Source organism: Tripterygium wilfordii, chromosome 16, assembly GCF_013401445.1.
Source record: "Tripterygium wilfordii isolate XIE 37 chromosome 16, ASM1340144v1, whole genome shotgun sequence".
NCBI classification, from domain to species: domain Eukaryota; kingdom Viridiplantae; phylum Streptophyta; class Magnoliopsida; order Celastrales; family Celastraceae; genus Tripterygium; species Tripterygium wilfordii.
The window spans coordinates 765,714-786,973 of record NC_052247.1 but is presented as its reverse complement, the minus strand read 5'-3'; the positions used below and the strand labels follow the sequence as shown (position 1 = coordinate 786,973).

Genomic DNA, 21,260 nt, shown 5'->3' with positions numbered 1-21,260 from the left:
AAGAGAGGGATTATCATGACATCTAAGCACAAATTATTCATTTGGACAATAAAATAGATTAAATCCAAGCACATATTCTGTTCCTCATCTTTGTATTGGCTTATGGATTTGATTTTGAATTTTGTTTTAACAAAAGCAAACTTGCATCTAGAAAATATGAAATGTATGATTAGGGTTTTGAGTTCCATTCTCATTTGAGCTGCGTTCACAATAGTTGCCAGCTTTGTCAAGTTTCTAGCTCAAATGACGCATCTCAACAAACACAAGTCTCTCCAGGGATAAGTATTGTACACATTCAGGCTGGAACAAAATACACAATTAAAGCATGCTGATATCTACAATTAAAATTCAATTTTAAACTTTAGAGAATGAATGATCTGATGAAAATAGTACAAGATACTGCCATATAACATCATATCACATATCCAATGCATTTGATTTCCCACATAAACTCCAAATCATCTAGTTCATGTCCATTCATCTCTGGAAAATGCATTATCTGTCTAGCGATACAACAGATGAAAACAGAGAGCGCAAAAAGAAAGAAAATTAAAAATATTCCAAGACTCAAGGCACACACTACTCCGGACATTTATAAATAAAGTGCCAGTAATCATTGCACAACAAAATCTTAATAAGATTCTCAGTTGGTAAGCTCCATGATAGCAGAAACTATATCTCCCCCGGCATCTTTTAGTGCCCTCACAGCCTTTGGCCTGGATACGCCTGCCTGAGTCATCACCAGCTCAATATCCTTAGGCTCTACTCCAGTCTCATCCACCTCTTCATCATCTTGAGCCATGGCCGACGACTCGGGTTTGGAGATAACGTGACTGAGATCAGGCGCCTTAAACTGCTCGGCAGCCTGGGTCTGCAGTTGTGAACTCAAGTCCTCAATCTTTGCCTCCCCAAAGATAACATAAGTATCTGATGTTGGGCTCTTAAAAACATCCGGTTTTGAGATAACAAACAAGATCTGATCAAAGTTGTACAAAAATAGTTAAAAATACCAAAACTTAATAACAATTTTGAAAAATAAAGAAAGACAATAGATAAAGCAGGGAAACATGGTAGCACATTCTAAGTGTAAAGAACACAAACATTTTTGCTCTTCTTAACAGTAACCCTGCTAACACCGGGAATAGGTTTCATCCCAAGCTTTAACATTGCTTTTCGGCTCTTCTTTTCGCTTCTGCTTTGCTTTGACCTAGCACTGGCATCTCCATCCAGTTGTCCTGCTGAGACAAGAACAAGGAATAGGTCTCTAACCCATTGTTTATAATAAATCTAAAAAACAGTATAATAATAATCTATGGCAGATACCGTGTTACAGCTTTTATATTTTAATTAAAAAAGTAAAACCATCAACTACATCTACTCCTCAAACTGTTGAGCAAATACTACGCATATTCCAAAACTCTATCATTAAAAAGACATTACTCAAAAACAAAAACCAAGTTACACATCAGATTTTGAACTTCCAGATAAGATCTGTACCACAAATCAATACCGATTTCTAGATAACTACTCCTATCACAGATAGCGCGAGATTAATGATTTCAAAACCCCCAAAAAAAGCTCCTTCAATTACACACCTTCACATTGACACTTTCATCGTGAGTATGAAAATTACTAGCTTGAGTATCATCAATTTGAAGAAACAAAGTAAATTTAAATGTTGTGGAATCAACTTACCCTCAGCTTCATCATCTTTCTCATCATCATCATCCTCATCGTCATCTTCGTCATCATCTTCAACTATAGGATCTTCAAGCTTCTAAAGATATTTAAAAACAAAAGGAAGAGACTTAGAACATGAGAACTCTCAGGAAAAAATGAGTACCAATGAACTATCCAATTTTCCATCAAACTACACTGTTATTAGTAAACAGCTGCAAATAATTTATCAACTAGAGCTTAAAAGGTTGAGACATATTAATCCGAACTATATAAGATTATAAACCAGGACGAAAGCATAATTGCCAACAATCATGAAATGAAGGTATACACACACACGCGCACACAGACTGAAAAATATGATGAAGCAAGATAGAAACTCAAATCAGGATGAATGGAGTTCATAAAGACATAAACTTCATGAAATTCAAAACACCAAGGCCACGAAGCACAAAAAAATAAAGCCTGGTCCACTTTGACAATTGATATTAGCAAATTTCACAAGAACATGTAAAAGCAAAAAGAGCCAGCATTGAGAAATGTGTGCATATGCAACTAGTTTCTTATTACGAAATCTTTCAAAACAGCCTAAGCTGATTTACTCCTCTTCTCAACTTTTTCTGTCTGGTTAAGCCTCATTTAACCCTCTTGCATTTCATAAACCATAAAAATGCATGCATCCCTAAACAATCTGTCAATCAAGCGATTGGTATATATAACAAGAATACAAAATGTAACCAAAATTGACACACCTACAGCTAAGACGACCTTGGAGATCTGAAACCCTAAAAAACAAGAAGAAAAACTCCAACCGATTCAAGCAAAACAGCAACTTTCAATCTCATATAACTGAACACAGAGAAAGAGAAATTACATCATCGATCTTCTGCTCCTCAAGATGGGCAGCGAGTAGCTCTTCCTGAGTTGGGGCAGTCATGTTGGCTCTCTCTGTCGTGAGATTGGAAGTAGAACTGCGTTCACCAATACAAAAACCCTAAAACCCAGAAAAAGGAAATTACAGCGGGCGCATTGTTTTTGACGATGACCATTTTATAGTGAAGGACCGGCGCTCGAAATTACAATACCGGACATTCATCGTTTACGCTTATTGGGCCTTTGGAAAGCCCACGAAATAAAACTCACAGTTTTGTGAGCCCAAAAGGTTCAACCGTTCAAGCCCGAATGATCGGCCCATATAACTATTGCGGGCATAGACAGTTCTTTCTTGCAAATTAAAATTAAGGTTTAGGGTTTAGGGAACCCTAAAATTCAGTTTTAGGATTTTGCTATTTTCCTAGTATGTGCGATTTTAATAGACAATATGAACCCTAACCCCTAGGTTGAGAGAGATGAAGTGGGCCCTGCTTCACTTGCCTTGTCAACGAGCCATAGGCCAAGACAGTTCTTTCTTACAAATTAAAATTAAGGTCTATGGTTTAGGGAACCCTAAAATTTTTTAAGAGATAATTTGAACCCTAGTCCTAGGTTGAGAGACATGAAGTGAGTCCTACTTCACTTGCCATGTCAACAAGCCACATCATTATTGGGATTGTAAAATCCTAGATGCGAATTTTATACTCTATAGAAATTTATACCCGTATAGTTTATTTGTTGGTTCTCACTTAATTTATGCGAGATATTTTATATTTCCGACACTCCTCTATTATTGAGTTAGGTTATGTGAGATCCGAACTATACGGATATGGGTTATGCTATTTTGTAAATGTTGGAGATTCTAAAATTGGAAAAAAAAAAGGTGAGATTTTTATTTATTGGATTAGTTTAAGACAATGTTTGGAAAAAAGACTTTGTTTGGAAAAATAAAAGAAGAAAAATATTTAAGACAATATTAAAAAGGAAAACCAACTTGATTGGCTAATTACGTAGACGCCCCTCACCGTCACTTCATCACAGAGTTTCCACACTTTCCGGCTCCTCTTCCTTCTTTGTCTGCGAATTCCAAAACCGGCAAAGTGAGCTAGCAAATGATCGCCGCTTCAATTGACTCTACTCAGCGATTCTCACCAATTCTCTCGGTGGAGGGAACCGCCGAATCCGAAATTGAAGATCGAGCTCCAAGACTACACAGATTCAAGAGGAGGATGTAGTTTTCGGTCTTCACCGTCCACGTTTCTCAGCAAGGTTTCTGACTTAATTCTTCTTTGATTTGGCTTTTCGAAACGGAACTTTCGTTAATTCTAGGTCTAGAACTTTGGCGATTTTATGAGAAGTTTGAGATGCTTGAGGATATTGGAATTTGATTATTTTTGTTCGATCGGAGTGATTTTTTTTGCTTGAAATATCGGAATATTTTGCTTGATTTGATTAGTTTTGGTGTCGATCTAGGGTTTAGGGTTCTGTGTTTGGTAAAATTTGTTAGAAGTCTGTCCAGGATAAATATTTTGGGCTTTAGAAAGGATATATATACTCTCTTCACTTTTTCGTCGGCTCATTTATCCCTGTCGCTATGTTGCTTGTCAATTCTGTCTGCGACTGAATTGGAATTCAGAAGCTTATGCTAAGGGAGGCTATTTGTCACATTTGGTTGGCTTTAAGGCTGTTCAAAACAAATCTATGTGATAATTCCTGAATGCTCATCACCTTATTATCCTTATTTTCGTATATAAGGACAAACATGGGCTAATATTGTAACTTTGATTCATGACTTACTATAATCTTGCTTCAATTTCCTTGGATTATAAGTTTCATTGTTCTTTTAATTTTTTGTTGAACAGGAGTTGAAGTGCGAGATCTCTGTAATTTGAGTCTGACCGTTCTTTTCATTTCTTATATTTTACGTCATTGATACTTGAGGATGCACCAATGCAGAAGTTTACTTTTTCAAGAATTATTGCAAATATCTGACTGTCTTCTTTCCTAAGCATGGATACGGCAGAGATGGTGGAGTATCTGTGTCCGATACGTATCGGATACAGATACGTTGAGATACGTCATAAATACGTCTAAAATACGTATTTAATAAATCACAATTTTTTTTTAATTTTTTAAAATTGCGATACGTATCCGGATACGTGATTGACACGTACCAGATACGTATTGGACATGCTGCGACATCGTTTTGCCCTAGGGTTTATAGGATATTTGTTTTTCTTAAGACTTTTAAAACAATTAGACGACAAGCTTTCATCGTCTTTTACACTCTTCTCGTCTTCGACATCAACGAAAAACTACAACAGTCGACACAGATAATCGACGAAGACCAAACCACTACTGTCGACAGAGATCGACGACCAAAGAGAGACAGAAATCGACGACGAAGGTTGTTGTTCTTAACCAGATTATGGGTCTCTGTAGCTCTGGCTTCTGCCAATCCATAATGGCTTTGTCGCTTGTTTCGCTTTTCCATTTTTCTTCTCTGCATCGAGAGCAGAGACACAGAGAACCTTCAAAGCAGGCAAAAAACTGAAAAACATTGAAAAAAGGGTTTTGCTAATGCCTTTGTTGCAGCTGCTATATAACTATGCCACCTGTTGTTATAGGTGATGATTCACCATTTTCTAAAAGCATTATTGTGTGTGTCTAACACGTGTACTCCTACAGGACTATCTTATTGAAATGAAACATATTATATATATATATATATATATATATATATAAAATTAGTTACGTGTCCCCAACGTATCCGTATCCTATTTTTTTGAAAAATCACGTATCCACGTATCGTGTCGTGTCGTATCCGTGTTGCGTGTCCGTATCCGTGCTACATAATCATTGTCATTGTCATCAAAGCCCTCTCGCAAGCATTTTGGGTTTGGCTACACAAATTTTTAGAAAATTTGGTTGGGATTGGTTATGTCATTTCGCAGAGTCTTCTATGCCGAAACAAAGTCGAGATAATTGTGGATTCTTGAATTGAGTCTGTAATTTCAACTAGGACTCCCTCATTTTGGATTAATCAAACTTAGTCATCGAGGGCAAACTTCGGCCTAGTGGTAGAGTTGCTTCGCCTCAGGATAGGAGTTTGCATGTTGAACTCCTGGAAATATTCTCTCCTTACTTTGATTGAAATTGTTTCATGAGATGTCTGGACAAAGCCATTCTTGTGGGGAATTCGATGCTTGTTGTCTAACTTCGTTTTTCTTATTGCACATCTAATCAGCTGGTGTAGTTTTTATTCTTTCTTTCCAATTGGGTTTGAAAAAGTTTTCAGTTGTTTGGCTTTAGTGGAGATTTTATATCTTTCCTTTATTTAATTTATACTATTTTCAAGATATCAGTTGTACCTTTAATGTTTTATTTTTTCGGTTTATCACACTGTATTTGGGTGATGGTCTTAGGATCTTTTTTTCATCAAGCACCTTCATGAGGAATTTGCGTGATCGTTGACTTATTTGTGTACCTTGTGCTGCAGGCTTGTAAAATTGGACATATTTGTTGAAGCGGTTTAATTACAATGGAATCTTGCAATTGCATTGAGCCACAATGGCCGGCTGATGAATTGTTGATGAAATATCAATATATATCAGATTTCTTTATTGCACTGGCTTATTTCTCCATCCCTCTAGAGCTGATCTACTTTGTCAAGAAATCTGCAGTTTTTCCATACAGATGGGTCCTCGTGCAGTTTGGTGCTTTTATAGTTTTGTGTGGGGCAACACATCTTATTAGCTTATGGACTTTTAGTGTGCATTCAAAAACCGTGGAAGCTGTGATGACAACTGCAAAAGTTTTGACTGCTGCAGTGTCATGTGCAACTGCCCTCATGCTTGTCCACATTATTCCAGATTTGTTAAGTGTTAAAAATAGAGAACGATTTTTAAAGAATAAGGCTGCAGAACTTGATAGAGAGATGGGCCTGATTCGTACACAGGAAGAAACTGGGAGACATGTTAGGATGCTTACTCATGAGATCAGAAGCACTCTTGATAGACATACCATATTAAAAACTACACTTGTTGAGTTGGGTAGAACTTTAGCATTAGAAGAGTGTGCTCTATGGATGCCAACACGCACTGGGATAGAGCTTCAACTTTCCTACACTCTTCGTCAGCAAAATCCTGTTGGATATACTGTACCCATCCATCATCCTGTGATCAATCAAGTCTTCAGTGGCAATCGTGCAGTTAAAATATCACCCAATTGTCCAGTGGCAAGACTAAGGCCTCTTTCTGGGAAATATATGCAGGGGGAGGTTGTTGCTGTTCGTGTCCCACTCCTCCATCTCAATAATTTCCAAATTAATGACTGGCCAGAGCTCTCAACAAAAAGCTATGCTCTAATGGTTCTAATGCTTCCTTCAGACAGTGCAAGGCGATGGCATGTGCATGAGCTTGAGCTTGTCGAAGTAGTTGCCGATCAGGTCTGGAACTAATTTGATTCTCCTGGCTTGACCTAATATTTGGTTTTTTTCCGTAATTGATTTTTAAGATAAAAAAAATAAAGTTCACTGGAGATCTTCTTGTTATTTCCATTATCTCTCTCTCGGTGGGTCTACTTTTTTCCACCCCCGTTTTCTGGGTTGGGTTCATTCAAAAGAAGTAAGAAGAAAATTTTTATGGTAAATAAATTATGAGGTTTTGGAATTTCCTATTTGCAATTTAAGGGTGTTGATACAAGCTATTTTGAGTAGATTTTTAGTAACCATCTTTACTGTGGTCTAGTGGTAAAGGCACTTACCCCGACCAGCTGGCTGAAGGTTTAATCCCATCCCCGCAAAAAGAAAAAATAACATTCAAAAGAGTCAAAATTTTAGATGATCTAGAGGTATTTTTGTTAGGATTAGAACCACAAGTCAAACAACAATTTTGGTGTATGTTTGTGTATTATATGTTATTGCATTCTTCCTATCGAATGAAATTTTATATTTGGTAAATTGTTTCTCTTTATTCTTTCTATTTTCTTTTCTTTTGCTTTGATATGATGGATATTTAGTGGTTGCGTCTCAGTACGCTTTGATAAATGGTTGACACAGGTGGCGGTTGCTCTTTCACATGCTGCAATATTGGAAGAGTCCATGAGGGCAAGGGATCTTCTTATGGAGCAGAATGTTGCGCTTGATCTTGCCAGGAGAGAAGCAGAAACAGCAATTCGTGCTCGTAATGATTTCTTGGCTGTTATGAATCATGAGATGAGAACTCCAATGCATGCAATTATTGCACTTTCTTCGTTGCTTCAGGAGACAGAGCTGACACCTGAACAACGTCTGATGGTTGAAACAATCCTTAAGAGTAGTAACCTCTTAGCTACTCTGATAAATGATGTATTAGATCTATCTAGGCTTGAAGATGGAAGCCTTCAACTGGACATTGAAACTTTCAACGTTCATGCTACATTCACGGAGGTAGGGTTGTCTGTCCGGCCAATTTTAAAATGCTAGTTTAATAATGGACAATGCTAGGGACCCCCAAAATATGAACCCCAAAAGTCCCCCAAATCTATGTGGCATCAAAATAGCCATTGATTAAAAACACACATGTAGGACCCATTTCACATCTAACACTCCACATTAAATGGGGGTCACTTTTTGGGGGTCTCAAGCATTATCCTTTAATAATTGATGCTGCCTTCTGGCTGTCAGAGTACATGTATTGTTTCAAACTTGCTTGTGTGTGGATTTCTGTACTAAGCTTCATTTTCGGTTGCAGGTTTTAAACCTTATAAAGCCTATTGCTTCAGTCAAAAAGTTGCTGATTACATTGAATTTGGCTCCAGAGTTACCAGAATTTGCAGTTGGTGATGAAAAACGCTTGATGCAAACTATTTTAAATGTTGTTGGTAATGCTGTGAAGTTCTCGAAAGAGGGCAGCATCTCAATCACTGCTTTTGTTGCGAAAGGAGAAACTCTAAGAGATCCTCAAGCTCCTGATTTTTTCCCAGTATCGAGCAATAATCACTTTTATTTGCGTGTGCAGGTTAGATCTTTTGATTCTTATTTACAGTATTCTTTGTTACAATGTTCATGGCTGTAATCTTAGAACCTGCTTTGTTTTCTTGGAACAACTAACGAGAACCTGATTGTATATTTTGGTGTAGGTAAAAGATTCAGGGGCCGGAATAAGCCCCCAAGATATCCCCAAGCTATTTACAAAATTTACACAAACTCAATCCACAGCAACTAGAAATTCTGGCGGCAGTGGACTTGGCCTTGCAATTTGTAAGAGGTGTATTCTCCTATAGTACCTTGCTCAGTTTTGGTTTAAGTTATTGTACAAATGAGGACATTTTTTAGTGTTCTTTTCTTTGAAATGCTTATTTCTAAGTATGAATGAGTTTACATTGATATCTCTACGTAACTATGTAATTATGTTATCTATTGATCAGGTTTGTAAATCTTATGGAGGGTCACATTTGGATTGAAAGTGAAGGCCTTGGCAAGGGATGTACTGCTATCTTCATAGTAAAACTTGCCTTCCCGGAGCGGTCAAATGAGTCTAGGCTACCCTTCATACCTAAAGGGCACGTGAATCAAGGACTGACAAGCTTTCCAGGACTCAAAGTTCTTGTTATGGATGATAATGGGTCAGTGGAATAGAAATCTTTTCTCTAATTTTATTTTAGGTGTGTATCGCTACTTCATTTGGGTTCACAGCATCATTACGTTCTAAATCGGATTCTCTTGATGCTAGTTTGTAGTAGATAGTGGTAGCAGAAAGAGCATGAAACTGGATGCCATGAATAGAAATTAAAATAATACCCAGGAAGTACTAAAAAAGTACTTCCCGGAAATTGCCCTAAAAAGTAGACACAGCTACTAAAAGGCTTTTTAGGCATATCTGTGTTGTTTCTAACAGAAATTCCAATTAGTTCCTTTTTCTCTTAATTTTTCTGTTTTAGGAGTTAGTTTACGATTTCAAATCTTTCTTATTTGCAATGACTTATGTAGAAATTCTCATCAATTACCAGATATGATTGGTTTCTGTGAGCATTGAGCTTTTCCCCAACCCACCCCCGGTCTCCCACACATGCTGTAAAAGAAGGAAAAAAGTAACCTAGCATATGTAAGAACAAAGTTAGCTTTTCAATCGAAGATTGAAGTATGCTTATTTTGACTACATTTGTTGTAGTTTGGACTACATTCAGTCTCGTGCTGCAACCTTGGCTTAGTAGTTAGTACTTGTAAAACCTAGATCATTATCTTCAATTAAGAATGTATAATCAGCTGGTAAGTAATAAATCTATACTACTACTTTAATGTAAAGGAATTTATAGCTGATAGTTTGTGCCACATGTCACCTAATAAGAAAGGAAAAACTTTTATAGTAATTTTATTTAAATGATATTAGAGCTTATAGGTTGTGCAACATGTTGCCTAAAGAAAAGAGGGAATAATAAAAAAAGGAGATTACTTTAAAAGTAATCTAGTTAGAAGTTAGAACTCTGTATCTGTTGCTATTACTTTAAATATACTAGGCACTTAATAATATTAAAAAGGAAAAATCAATATAATACTTCAAATATAACATTATATCATTTAATTAGGCTATATGGCCCTTAATAAAAAAGTAAATCAATTAAAACTAGGAGCTAGCGTACGATGTCATTATTAAGTACCTTGTTCTATAAAGAGGTGACTACTCTTTGGTGGGAAGGGTTTGAATATTTCGGGTTTCCCTGCAGAAAAATTTCTTTAAATCCCTGTCTCACACATATTCACCTCTTTCTCACACGCAAGTAACAATTGCATGCCCCTTCATCTCTCTACTATAAAAAGGTAAAACTCTCACTTCACCTCTTCATTTCACCCCCTCTCCTATCTCCCTATTTTTCTCAACGACACCCTCTAAGGTCAACAAGCTTCTCTTTGAATACTTTAAAATAGGATTAGTTTAAGTCCGCAAATATACAGCTCATAATGCTATGCCAAGTGTTGGTGGCTGATTTCATGTATATTAGTGAATTTTTATCTCTTTCATTGCTAATTTATATATATCTTTAGTTCAGCAGGATTATCAGCTGTTGTTTCGTTGCACTTACAATCTTGTTGGTTTGTGGTGGTGCAGGGTTAGCAGAATGGTGACCAAAGGACTTCTTGTACACCTGGGGTGTGATGTTACACCAGTAAGTTCTAGTGATGAGTGCTTGCATGTTGTATCTCAAGACCACAAAGTGGTTTTCATGGATGTTTGTGTGCCTAGCATGGATGGTTATGAATTGGCAGTCCGTATACATGAAAAGTTTACAAAACGACATGAAAGGCCTTTGATAGTGGCACTCACTGGAAACACAGATAAGTTGACCAAGGAGGCCTGCATGAGGGTAGGTATGGATGGTGTTATATTGAAACCTGTTTCAGTTGATAAAATGAGGAGCGTTTTAACAGACCTCCTCGAGCACCGAGTGCTCTTTGAGGCAATCTAAGCTTTAGCAAAATGGTTAATACTGATTGAAGGATCGGGGAGACATAGTATCGTGAAATCTTGTACATACTACATGGTATTTAAGCTTCTGGTGTCAATAACATACCATGCAAAAAAGCAGGTTCATGTATTATTGAAATAGTGCAGCCATTTTTAGAATTGAGGAGGGCGAATCTGTCAAAGGATTTCAAAAAATTCATCCCGCCGTTGATATGAGAAGAAGGAAGGAAGTAATTCTCTAATGGGACTGCTGTTAGATTACTCCATTTTGTTTTCGCAAGGAAAATGATGTTATTCCTGCTTTTGACCCATTAGCATTTTTGCTGGGTGTTGAGAGGAGTCGAAAAACGTTCTTGTAGTGAATTATTTCTCACCATTTCTCTGGTAATCTGTCATTAAGTTTGACTTTTTTTTCAGTCTGACGCTAATTACACTAGTTTTGGCATGATGACTAAATTGAAACTATCCTCTCTAGTGTTGAAGGAGTATAAGGTTTGTGTACATTTTGTTTGTTTCTTGATTTTGTTTACTGGGAAGTCTTGTGGATTTTGTTTACTGCATAAGTATTGTGTGCGAAAGTTTGTTTATTTTTAGTAGTCTTGTACATAGAGTTGTTTACTTCTAGAATTGTGTTGTGTTTGATTATACTTTTTTAAGGTCATTCCTTCACAAGTACGATATAATAACCCTTGCCAAAAAAAGTGTGATTCTTAATGGGCCTGTTTGGCCCTGATCCACATATTCATTAGGCCCAGCCCCCAGGAACCGTTTACTAGGCCCAACTTCTCACCACGTCAGCATATATAACATAGTCATTGAATAATTTCTCCGACCGAACAACAGCACGAAAAGTCTCTCAGCCGTCTCTAGCTCCTCCAAATCAATCAAGCAAACCTCTCCTTGATTTTACACCTATGGTGCCATCATCGGCTTCACCGCAGATCCAGCAGTTCCTCTCCTCCGTACTCTCGCAGCGAGGGCCATCTGCCCTGCCTTACTCGGAGGACACCAAGTGGCTCATCCGAAACCACCTGGTCACTCTTACCGGCGCTTACCCGTCGTTGGAGCCCAAGACGGCCGTTTTCACTCATAACGATGGACGCTCCGTGAATCTCCTCCAGGCCGACGGTACAATTCCGATGCCCTTCCATGGGGTCACCTACAACATCCCTGTGGTTATCTGGCTTATGGAGTCCTATCCTCGGCATCCTCCCGTCGTTTATGTTAATCCGACGCAAGATATGGTCATCAAGCGCCCTCATCCGCATGTTAACCCGTCGGGGCTCGTCTCGATCCCTGGCTTGCAGAATTGGATCTATCCGAGTTCGAATCTCGTCGATCTTATCGGCGAGTTGAGCAAGACCTTCTCTCGTGATCCACCGCTTTACTCGCAGCGGCGTCCGACACCTAGCCCTACCCCGAGCCATAGTTTTGGATCTGTAGGCCCTTCGGAATATGCTAGACCGCCGGCAGTGATCCATCATACTTCACATTCAACGCCAACTCCGAGGCCGTACCCGCCTCCGTCTCCTTACGGTGTGGCTGGGAGGGCGCACACTGATGATACGGCTGAGGTGTACAAGAAGAACGCGATTACGAAGATAATGGAGATGGCGCACGGGGATATTACGGCGATGAGGAAGACAAGGGAGGCGGAGGTGGAAGGGTTGTTTAGCGCGCAGGCTGTGTTGAGGCGGAGAGAGGAGGAGGTTAATAGAGGATTGAAGGGGATGCAAGATGAGAAGGAAGGATTAGAGGCACAGTTGCAGGTTGTGTTGATGAACATCGATGTTTTGGAGGGATGGGTGAGAGAGAATGAAGGTAAGGTCAAGAATGCTCCCATTTTAGATGTGGACAATGCTTTTGACTGCACTGATGTGCTGTCTAAGCAGATGTTGGACTGCACTGCTGCAGATTTGGCTATTGAGGATGTTGTGTATTCTTTGGATAAGGCCGCCCAGGAAGGGGTGATGGCATTTGATCAGTACTTGAGGAATGTGAGGTTATTGTCGAGGGAACAGTTCTTTCACCGCGCCACTGCAGCCAAAGTCAGGGCTACTCAGATGCAGTCTCAGGTTGCCAGTATGGCTGCTAGGGCTCCCCATTATGCTACATGAAAGTTGAAATAATGCAGCTCAATTTGAAAGTGAACTGTGGAGTTATATGTCATGATATCGTTTGAGGTTAGATTCTTTTCAATACTTGCCAATGCCACTTCTATGCTAACATATTTTAGACCTCTTGTTCCTCTTCATACATTTGGTATCATAATAGAGGAGTTGGTAGCCAGTTATGAGAATCATAGGCTAGTGATGTAATTGAGGTGCTGGGGCTCATCTTTTGGGTGACAACACTCTCTTGTGAATTTGTTATAAGATCATACAAATTTTGCTCTGGCAACAAATACAGCTGTATAAATCAAAACATTTGATTAAGAATAGCTGCTTTTACTTATACATTATACCAATGACTTTATATTTTTATCTGTTGTAAATTTCTTTTTTGTTGTATGAATTCAGCATCTTTTGCGTTTCCATGGGACTGGTCTTCTGAGTTGGGTGATTATGTATGTAGCATCTCGCGTTCTTGTTGATTTCATGCCAAATTAGCAAGAAAGATGATCCCGACTGACTTAGCTTAAGCTTGAGCCTCTAATGATAAAGGCACATGAACAGTCATTTGATCCCCATCAAAGTGCTCTTTGCTGTAAGAGCTAGTTCGGAAACCCTGATGAGAGTAACCACTGTTGGAACTATTTTCATTTTTGTTATTATTTTGATTGGCCTTAGCTCATTTCTCTCTTGGGTTTTCACCAAATTGTGATAGATTTCTCTGTTGTTTTAGTTATTTATCTGATATAGAAGATAATTATTATTTTTTTGAGCAGTGTCTACTGTCCAGAGAACAGACTCCGGCAATTGCTTGCCTGCCATATTTTGTTTGTCTTTTGACACAAATGATTTGTAGTAGGGTATTGGTTGTTCGACTAAGCTGTAATTGTGCAACTTCTCTTTCGTACATGTTATTGAGTCTTTTACAAGAAAAAGTTATATTTTTTTAATATCAATGACCTTACTGCTGGTTACATTGGAAGACATATATGACCCAGTAGATGAGGCTGGCATTTTGATGATCAAGGTGGCTTCTTTTGGATTGTCAATAGCAATGAGACCTCTCTGACTGAGGCAGGCCTCTTCTGCTGACAATTGTCCTCACGCTACTGAGGGTGCCGCAAAGAGGGCTGAAAAAATGGCTTAGGGGCTGGAGATGCTGAAAAGAAAGGAAGCGGACAAGCATGATCTCTTGGAGCAGAAGAAAGCTTTTGATCCCCCGACTTCGTGAAAACAGAGAGAAAGTCATGGAAGAAGCCCGCTTGAATTATGCTGAGGTGCTGAAAAGGATTGCGGATGAGTACTTTGGATGGGGATGGGGGTGAGGCCCTGTGCGCGGCTGTGATTGGGATGAACTCAGTGGTCTGGGACGAAGAACGAGTTCCTTGGACCTCGTTCTTCGTCCCAGAGCTTAATCTTCCCAAACTAGACCTCATGGCATGAATGAGAGCCATGATGAGGATGATTTTTGTGTGACCAGCTGATTTGTTTTGGGATTTTGTCGCACCATTTAGATTTTGGAGTGGAAAATGGAAAGAGTTCCTGGTAAATCCGTATGAGAAAGAGATATTTAGTCTAGCTGGGCCCAATCTCTGCACTGTTTAAGGCTTGGGCCACCTTAGACACTAATGGACTCCTTCTTCGTCTAAAAAAACAAAGACTTTAATGGGCTAAGGTGTTCAAGTCCCTACTTGAAGGAAGCCTGCTTGAAGAAGGCTGCCATTGCCCATGCGAGCCAAAAGAGCCTACTTCGAGCAAGTCGGCTGACTTTATGTTCTCTAAAGAGTTGGCTATCGCGGCCCAGTTCTTCTAAGGCCCGTCAAGTTGGTCTCATACTCTCAGATAGGGATGATAAAACTTTGTCCGGTCTTGGTGACCGAATTTGTCACACACGGATTAAACCAAGTTTGAACTAAGTTATCTGTTCAAAATCTGGGTTCAAACACAAATTTTTTATCCGATTTAAAATCGGGTTTGGTTTTAAACTCATAAATCTTGTCCGATTTATTTGTCTGAACTACAGACCCTAATATGGATTATATTATTGTTCGGATTAAATTAATCCGGATTTGATCAATTAAGTATGTAAATATTTTATAAACACGTGATGTTGTATTACTTGGAACTGAATTTTTGGCACCCCTAGTCTCAGAGATGATCAAATCAAGGAAACCCCAGCTCCGGCCGTCCTCTATTTACCAAATCAAGCTAATAACCATATACTCACTGAGTTGATACAATCGAATCCAGCGATTCTACCCGAAAAGCTTTAACAAAAAAATAAATATTAATTGATTTATTTAACAAAAGAAAAAGCAAAAAAGATAAAAGAATATAATATTTCAAAGAGACACGTCATCATTTTTTATTGGAAAGTCAAATTCTACAGTAACCACTCCGTTACGTTAGTACGTAAGCGTTACACGAGTGTTTGTATTTATTTCTTTTATTATTATTTTTAATGTCGAAGAAACTCTGAGCGTTAGAGTTGGGGGGCAATAGAAGAAGAAATGTTAGTGATCCTTTCGGATCTGGAGATGTTATTCGTGTAGATTTTGTGCGACAGAAATCCAATCATGAGATGAATGATTTGGGTTTTTGAGAAGAAAAAAAAAATACAATTTATCAGTTCTCGTTTTGGCGTTTTTTGCTTTAGTTTAATGATCCAAATCTGACACCATGAGGAAGAAGCTCGATACGAGATTCCCAGCTGTAAGTTCTTCTCCCTTGTATCTTTTTCACTCCGTCGGAAATTTTGAATTTTGAGCTGTTTGGCATGCGAGAGAAATACTAGGAAAAGGATATTGTTGATTGATTGGAATCAATTTCGGTTCTCTTCTTTCGATTGATGAATTTTTTTTTAAAAAAATGTTTCCTTTCATGTAGTTTCGATTAAGTTTGAAATCTCTTCGTTGGTATCTCACCTTTCTGGGTTCTGTGGGATATGTGATCGGAGTTCAAATTTTTAGGGTAAACTGATTTAGTACTGAAAGCAGTTGATGGGTATTTCTGTGTTCGTCTTTTGTCTTTTTGGGTGGGAATTGGGTTTGTTTCTTGTAGTTAACGGATACTTATTGTTATTGTCGCCCGCACCTTTAGCTTGGTGGTTCGGCCAGAGGATTTATTCTCTTCAGGCTGTCAGTTTGAGTTCCATGTGTGGCAGCTTGTGGGTATTAATGGTTATCCATGATCTGATAAGGTTAATGAGTGTCAGGATAGAACACTTCTGAAGGCCAACGTTGGCATAGTGGTAAATTTGCTTCACGAAAACATAGGATCAAACCCTAGAAACATCTAGAGTAAGCTGCTTATGTGTGGGCTTTCCGGACTTGACCTCCGCTGTGGTAAACCTATGCAGTTGTTTGCTTTATCAAAACTTGAGGACTTTAACTTTGACATTGGGTATCAGTTGTTTGATGGGATGTGCATTGATTATATATTTTTTTTTTTGAGGAAATACGGAGTTTAAAGACCTTAATATTTGGTGAGTACATCATGATTTTACTACAAACCCGTAGTAACCTGCTAGGTTCTTTAACAGGCAATCCTTTAGAACAGAGATAATTTGCAATTGATGCTGCTTCTACATTCCTCTTTCCCGCGACCCAAACCACATCATTCAGTGATTTAATCTCATCTCCACAGATCCTGCTGCCATCCAAGCAATTCCCTTGATACATAAGGATTCTACTCCCTTTTTTTCTTATTTATGAACATATATTGATTTTAATTTTTGTTAATTTTACTATTGGGAGGATTCGAACCTTCAACCTCTTCGAAATCCTAAGGAGTTGCTACCACTAGGCTAATAGCTATTTTGTATAAGGTTTTTTTTCTCTAAGAGTAGTTGTCCATCTAGAATGAAGTGTAATATGTCTCGTGAGTTCCTCCATTTGCTTGCTCAATACACATATATTCGCTAGGGAAATTCCTCATATTTAAATATTTTCAATAGTTAAGGATCTCCGCCAAGAACTCCCACGGAAAAAGATTAGAGAAAACCACTTTAGTTGAAAAGCCCGTTTTCCATGTTGCTTTCCTGGGGAATTCTTGGCTCATTTAAGTCACCTGATCATAACACCTTTTTTTGGGTTACAGTCATAAAGCATGCTGCCATATTTTTTTTGGTTCAAAATTTCCCTCTTCCATTTTAGGCAATATCTAAGGACCAAATGTTAATGTGGGTGAACCATCAAGATTGTACTTAAAAATTTGAAAATAATCCCAATTCCTGACCTCTATAATTAATTCACTGTTCCAAATAGTTATTCCATCATGTACTTGAAAATTGTCCCCAATCAAATATCCTTGTTTCAGCTTAAGTCATAGTGATCCAGAAATTGTAGCTTCAAAGGTTGCATTCTTCACCAAATGTCCTTCCAAAAGAATTTCATTGATGAAAGTGGCATGTCGGAACCAATTTTCTGAAGAGTTTAATTTTTGTCCAAAAGCCTCCATGCATGCGTAAGCGCTAAAAAAGAAATCTTTGCAGCTAAAGGAAAGATGATAATACACAACAATATTGTACACTGAAAATCTATTCCTGTATTAAAATTCAAAATCTTCCTGAAATCTTGGTAATGCAAATAGAAAATCAGGATAATTTTTCCCAAGGATTGTAGTTTTTCCATTAACCCAGTGTTCCATGAGTTACTCCAAGAGCTTCAACTAGTGTCCTCAGAGATCCTATCTTACACTTGTGTGCTATGCTTGATGCATGAGTAGAAATCCATTGAAAAATTAATGTTAAATTGTGCTATGTGGCATTGGCAGGCTCGCATAAAAAAGATAATGCAAGCTGATGAGGATGTTGGGAAGATAGCACTGGCTGTGCCTGTTTTAGTTTGTGAGTTGTTAGGTTTTTGTTTTTTTATATTATATACTCTTGGTCTTTGGATGCTCATGGTCCTCCTCAAATTTATTGCAGCTAAGGCATTGGAGCTGTTTCTGCAAGACCTTTGTGACCGTACTTATGAGATAACCCTCCAGAGAGGAGCAAAGACTATGAGTTCATTGCATTTGTAAGTGACTAATTCTCTCTGTGTTGTGTCTGGATACCCAGTTAATGTTTGTATCCATTGATCTTGGTATATTTTGTCTTTCCTTTCAAGATATCATATTCTTTGTGATGACAAGTTCTTTATTTGTTTGTTTACTTACATTATGACACCTTGGTGCTCCCACTAGACAGTTCAGTTAGTGGAAATGTTCTTACCAATTCCATTTAAATTGCAGAAAGCATTGTGTACAGAGCTACAATGTGTTTGATTTTCTGAGGGACATTGTCAGCAAGGTTCCTGACTATGGTCATGGTCATGGTCATGGTCATTCAGATGCTACTGCTGATGATAGAAGTGTTTCTAAGAGAAGGTACGGTGATTATGAGTTATGGCTGCCTTTTTCATTCTTTTTTTGGCTTTTTCCACCCCGTGGTATTGACGTTGGTAAATTATATGCATAATTATGCCAGGAAGGCCACCGGGGATGAGTGCAATGACAGTGACGAAGAGTCAAAGAGAAGCAAGATGGTAAGAGAGAATTTTCTCAATTATCATTTGCTCAAGTATTCTGATGTATAGCTTATTTCAAGGTTAATTGTTTTGGGATATACTTACTGACCTCTAGGTTGCACCCTTGCAACTCTAGCACTTCACTTATTGTTTTAATTCCCATAATGAATGATATTTTTTAATAATAAATTTCAATGATATTTTTTATTTTCAAAGAAATCCATCCTAATATAGAAATCAATTTTACTTGTCAAATCACTTGTAATTATTTCTAGATAAGCTAATTTTCATCTCACTTCCTGTAGCAGGAGATGAGCCAGGCTGGCAGCAGTGGCAGAGGGAGAGGCCGGGGCCGAGGGAGAGGTCGGGGACGAGGTGCTCGCAACATAGAAAAAGAATCCTCTCATCGCGAGGTTGAATCGGAGTCCGATGCAGCTCCTCAACAAAGCACGAAAAACAATTTGAGTCCTGGAGCATTGGTTGATAATGGTTATGAGTCAAAGGAACATGTGAAAGAAAATAAAGAGGGTGTTGATGTTACTGGTTCAGCACCATTGACCTTTGACCTGAATGCCGATGTAAATGAGAACGAGGACACAAAAGCTGCAGCGACCACAGTTGTAGCAGCAGGCCATGCGTCATCAGCAGAGCCTACTACCGAAACAAATCATGAAGAATATCCCGGTTGGTCTATTCCAGAGATGGACAAGATGGCCATTGACCCTCTTCAGCTTAGCAAGCGGTTGGACGAGGACGAGGAGGACTATGACGAAGAAGGGTGATCAACCATTTGATGAAGCCCTTGTAGGTATAACAACTGGGTATTGTTTCCTTTTGTCATATGGTAGGTAGTAATCACTAGGGTAAGAAGCACAAAGAATTGGCACCTCATCCTCATAGGTGGTAGGAAATGCTCCTAAGTTGGATTTCATTTTTTGTTTTAGCGCTCTGCGTTCGTAATGGTTACTATATGTTCATCATAGCATTTGCTAACAGCCTTTCTGAATGTAGATTTCTATGACTTATCTTGTAACCTCAATTTGTGTAATTTCACCAGCTCAATGTAGGAAGGTTGCTAGCCTCACATATTGAGTTGTTCTTATTACTTGTCTGTGATCTGTGACCAATTAATGGTGAACCCAATTAAGAATTGAAACAGTGAGAAAATGACTTGTGGAGGACAATGGTTGGTAGTAGGTGTTGCAAATCAAATGAAGTATATATGTAAGGATTTGCATTAGTGTATGTGATAGTGAGAGATGCTATATCTGTTTCACTGTTTGTCTATTTTTGTGGATCATGCATGTTCACAAAGTAGCAAGAAAAAGAAAAGGAACATGCAATTATGCATATATTTATTCAAGTTAGTGTGCTTGGTCACATACCCATTTTCCACTTCCCGTTTCTCCTTCACACACACACATATATATACACACATACAATATTTGATATCTTAGATATGCATTAACATAAAGTAAACTAAACCAAAGAGAGAAGGACCTATGTATATGTAATTATGTATAGGTGATGATATCATAGATGCCTTAGTTGGATGATGAGATCCCACATTATAAAGCAAGGGAGGAGTGGTTAGTGGAGAAGGAGTTCTCACAACCTAATACCGTATGACCGGTTTGCTGGGCCTAAGCGATGATGTTGAGCCTAGAGGAATAAATTCGTGAGGGCTTCAGCCCAAAGTAGACAATATCATACTGTTATTGGGTTTGTGGGCTATGTCAAATCTATCCAACTCAACTTGTCGGAAGGTCTAAACACCTTCAGCATTGGATAGTAACTCACACTCCTTTAAATGTGAAGATATTAACATTCCATTTACAAATCAGATTTCACACAATTAGTAGTGGAAAAATGTTTGGAAAAACACATCCAAACACAAAAGTTAAGGGTGAGTATATATAAAGTGCAGTATGTCTCCTCTAAGGACATCCTTATTGGGGTTTATATAAATACGTTTAATTTTAAGCCCCTAAGAGTGTGTTTGGATTGAGGGATTTGGAGGGAAGGGAAAGGAAGAGAAATAGAGTTTCCTTCCAATTCCCTTGTTTGGATAGTTTATTAAAAATTAAGGGGAGGGATTTGAGGGGATTTGGAAGGAAGATTTCATTAAATTTTTGTTAAAATTCTTTCTCTCCAAAATGGAGTCATTTGTAAGTTAAATATCTATTTTACCCTTGTACATAATATTTTGACATAAAAATAAGGATAAATTTGTAAATTAAACAAATTTTTTTTCCTTCTTTTTTTTATCTATCCCACCATTCTATGTTTAAATTGATGATCACCTCAATTGAATGGTGATCATAAACATAGAATGGATGGTCCTCCACCAAGTCATCAATATATATATATATATAAAATGTAGGTCTCCATTGTGGAGGCGATAACTTATAAATTACGGGCGTCCACTTTTTTCTTCAACAATTAAATTAATCGCTGAAAAAGTAAACAGAAGTGGGAGTAATTCGTTTGGATATCACCGCTACACATAAAAAATTGACAATTAAGTTAGGGGCGTCCACTTTTTTTTTCAGTGACAAAAAGAACAAGTTAAGAAGCATGCATAATATAATGGTATCGCCATTAATGTATCTCATTGTTGGATTGGAGATGTCATTTTTCTACTT

At 38.1% G+C, this 21,260-nt stretch overlaps 4 protein-coding genes across 9 annotated transcripts; 3 read left to right on the top strand and 1 right to left on the bottom strand.

Annotated features, from left to right (window-relative positions):
• Positions 1-378: 378 nt before the first annotated feature.
• On the bottom strand, positions 379-2,709 carry LOC119980433 (nascent polypeptide-associated complex subunit alpha-like protein 1). Of its 2 annotated transcripts, none has more exons than XM_038823130.1 (4): positions 2,552-2,709; positions 1,696-1,777; positions 1,102-1,238; positions 379-976 (listed from the first exon to the last, which is right to left on the bottom strand). In XM_038823130.1, the coding sequence occupies exons 1-4, from the start codon at positions 2,612-2,614 to the stop codon at positions 644-646; spliced, it is 615 nt and encodes a 204-aa protein (XP_038679058.1). In that variant the 5' UTR covers positions 2,615-2,709; the 3' UTR covers positions 379-643. The 2 variants fall into 2 exon arrangements, with proteins under 2 accessions (XP_038679058.1, XP_038679059.1); XM_038823131.1 differs by having other exon boundaries at positions 1,102-1,235.
• An 849-nt stretch (positions 2,710-3,558) lies between these two features.
• Positions 3,559-11,514, top strand: LOC119980572 (ethylene receptor). 2 transcript variants are annotated; one of them, XM_038823329.1, is made up of 7 exons: positions 3,559-3,819; positions 6,050-6,997; positions 7,610-7,978; positions 8,283-8,549; positions 8,671-8,798; positions 8,959-9,195; positions 10,638-10,772. In XM_038823329.1, the coding sequence occupies exons 2-6, from the start codon at positions 6,092-6,094 to the stop codon at positions 9,167-9,169; spliced, it is 1,881 nt and encodes a 626-aa protein (XP_038679257.1). In that variant the 5' UTR covers positions 3,559-3,819; positions 6,050-6,091; the 3' UTR covers positions 9,170-9,195; positions 10,638-10,772. The 2 variants fall into 2 exon arrangements, with proteins under 2 accessions (XP_038679257.1, XP_038679256.1); XM_038823328.1 differs by having other exon boundaries at positions 3,561-3,819; positions 8,959-9,156; positions 10,638-11,514.
• Positions 11,515-11,809: 295 nt separating this feature from the next.
• On the top strand, positions 11,810-14,021 carry LOC119980573 (protein ELC-like). 3 transcript variants are annotated; one of them, XR_005463903.1, is made up of 2 exons: positions 11,810-13,177; positions 13,882-14,021. XR_005463903.1 is itself a non-coding variant. In XM_038823330.1 (1 exon), the coding sequence occupies exon 1, from the start codon at positions 11,909-11,911 to the stop codon at positions 13,109-13,111; it is 1,203 nt and encodes a 400-aa protein (XP_038679258.1). In that variant the 5' UTR covers positions 11,810-11,908; the 3' UTR covers positions 13,112-13,479. The 3 variants fall into 3 exon arrangements, 1 of the variants encoding a protein (XP_038679258.1); XR_005463902.1 differs by lacking the exon at positions 13,882-14,021 and adding an exon at positions 13,514-13,861; XM_038823330.1 differs by lacking the exon at positions 13,882-14,021 and having other exon boundaries at positions 11,810-13,479.
• A 1,546-nt stretch (positions 14,022-15,567) lies between these two features.
• LOC119980339 (dr1-associated corepressor-like) lies at positions 15,568-19,722 on the top strand. Of its 2 annotated transcripts, none has more exons than XM_038823004.1 (6): positions 15,568-15,817; positions 17,879-17,951; positions 18,033-18,126; positions 18,341-18,475; positions 18,576-18,633; positions 18,924-19,722. In XM_038823004.1, the coding sequence occupies exons 1-6, from the start codon at positions 15,785-15,787 to the stop codon at positions 19,395-19,397; spliced, it is 867 nt and encodes a 288-aa protein (XP_038678932.1). In that variant the 5' UTR covers positions 15,568-15,784; the 3' UTR covers positions 19,398-19,722. The 2 variants fall into 2 exon arrangements, with proteins under 2 accessions (XP_038678932.1, XP_038678931.1); XM_038823003.1 differs by having other exon boundaries at positions 18,921-19,722.
• The last annotated feature ends 1,538 nt before the right edge of the window (positions 19,723-21,260 follow it).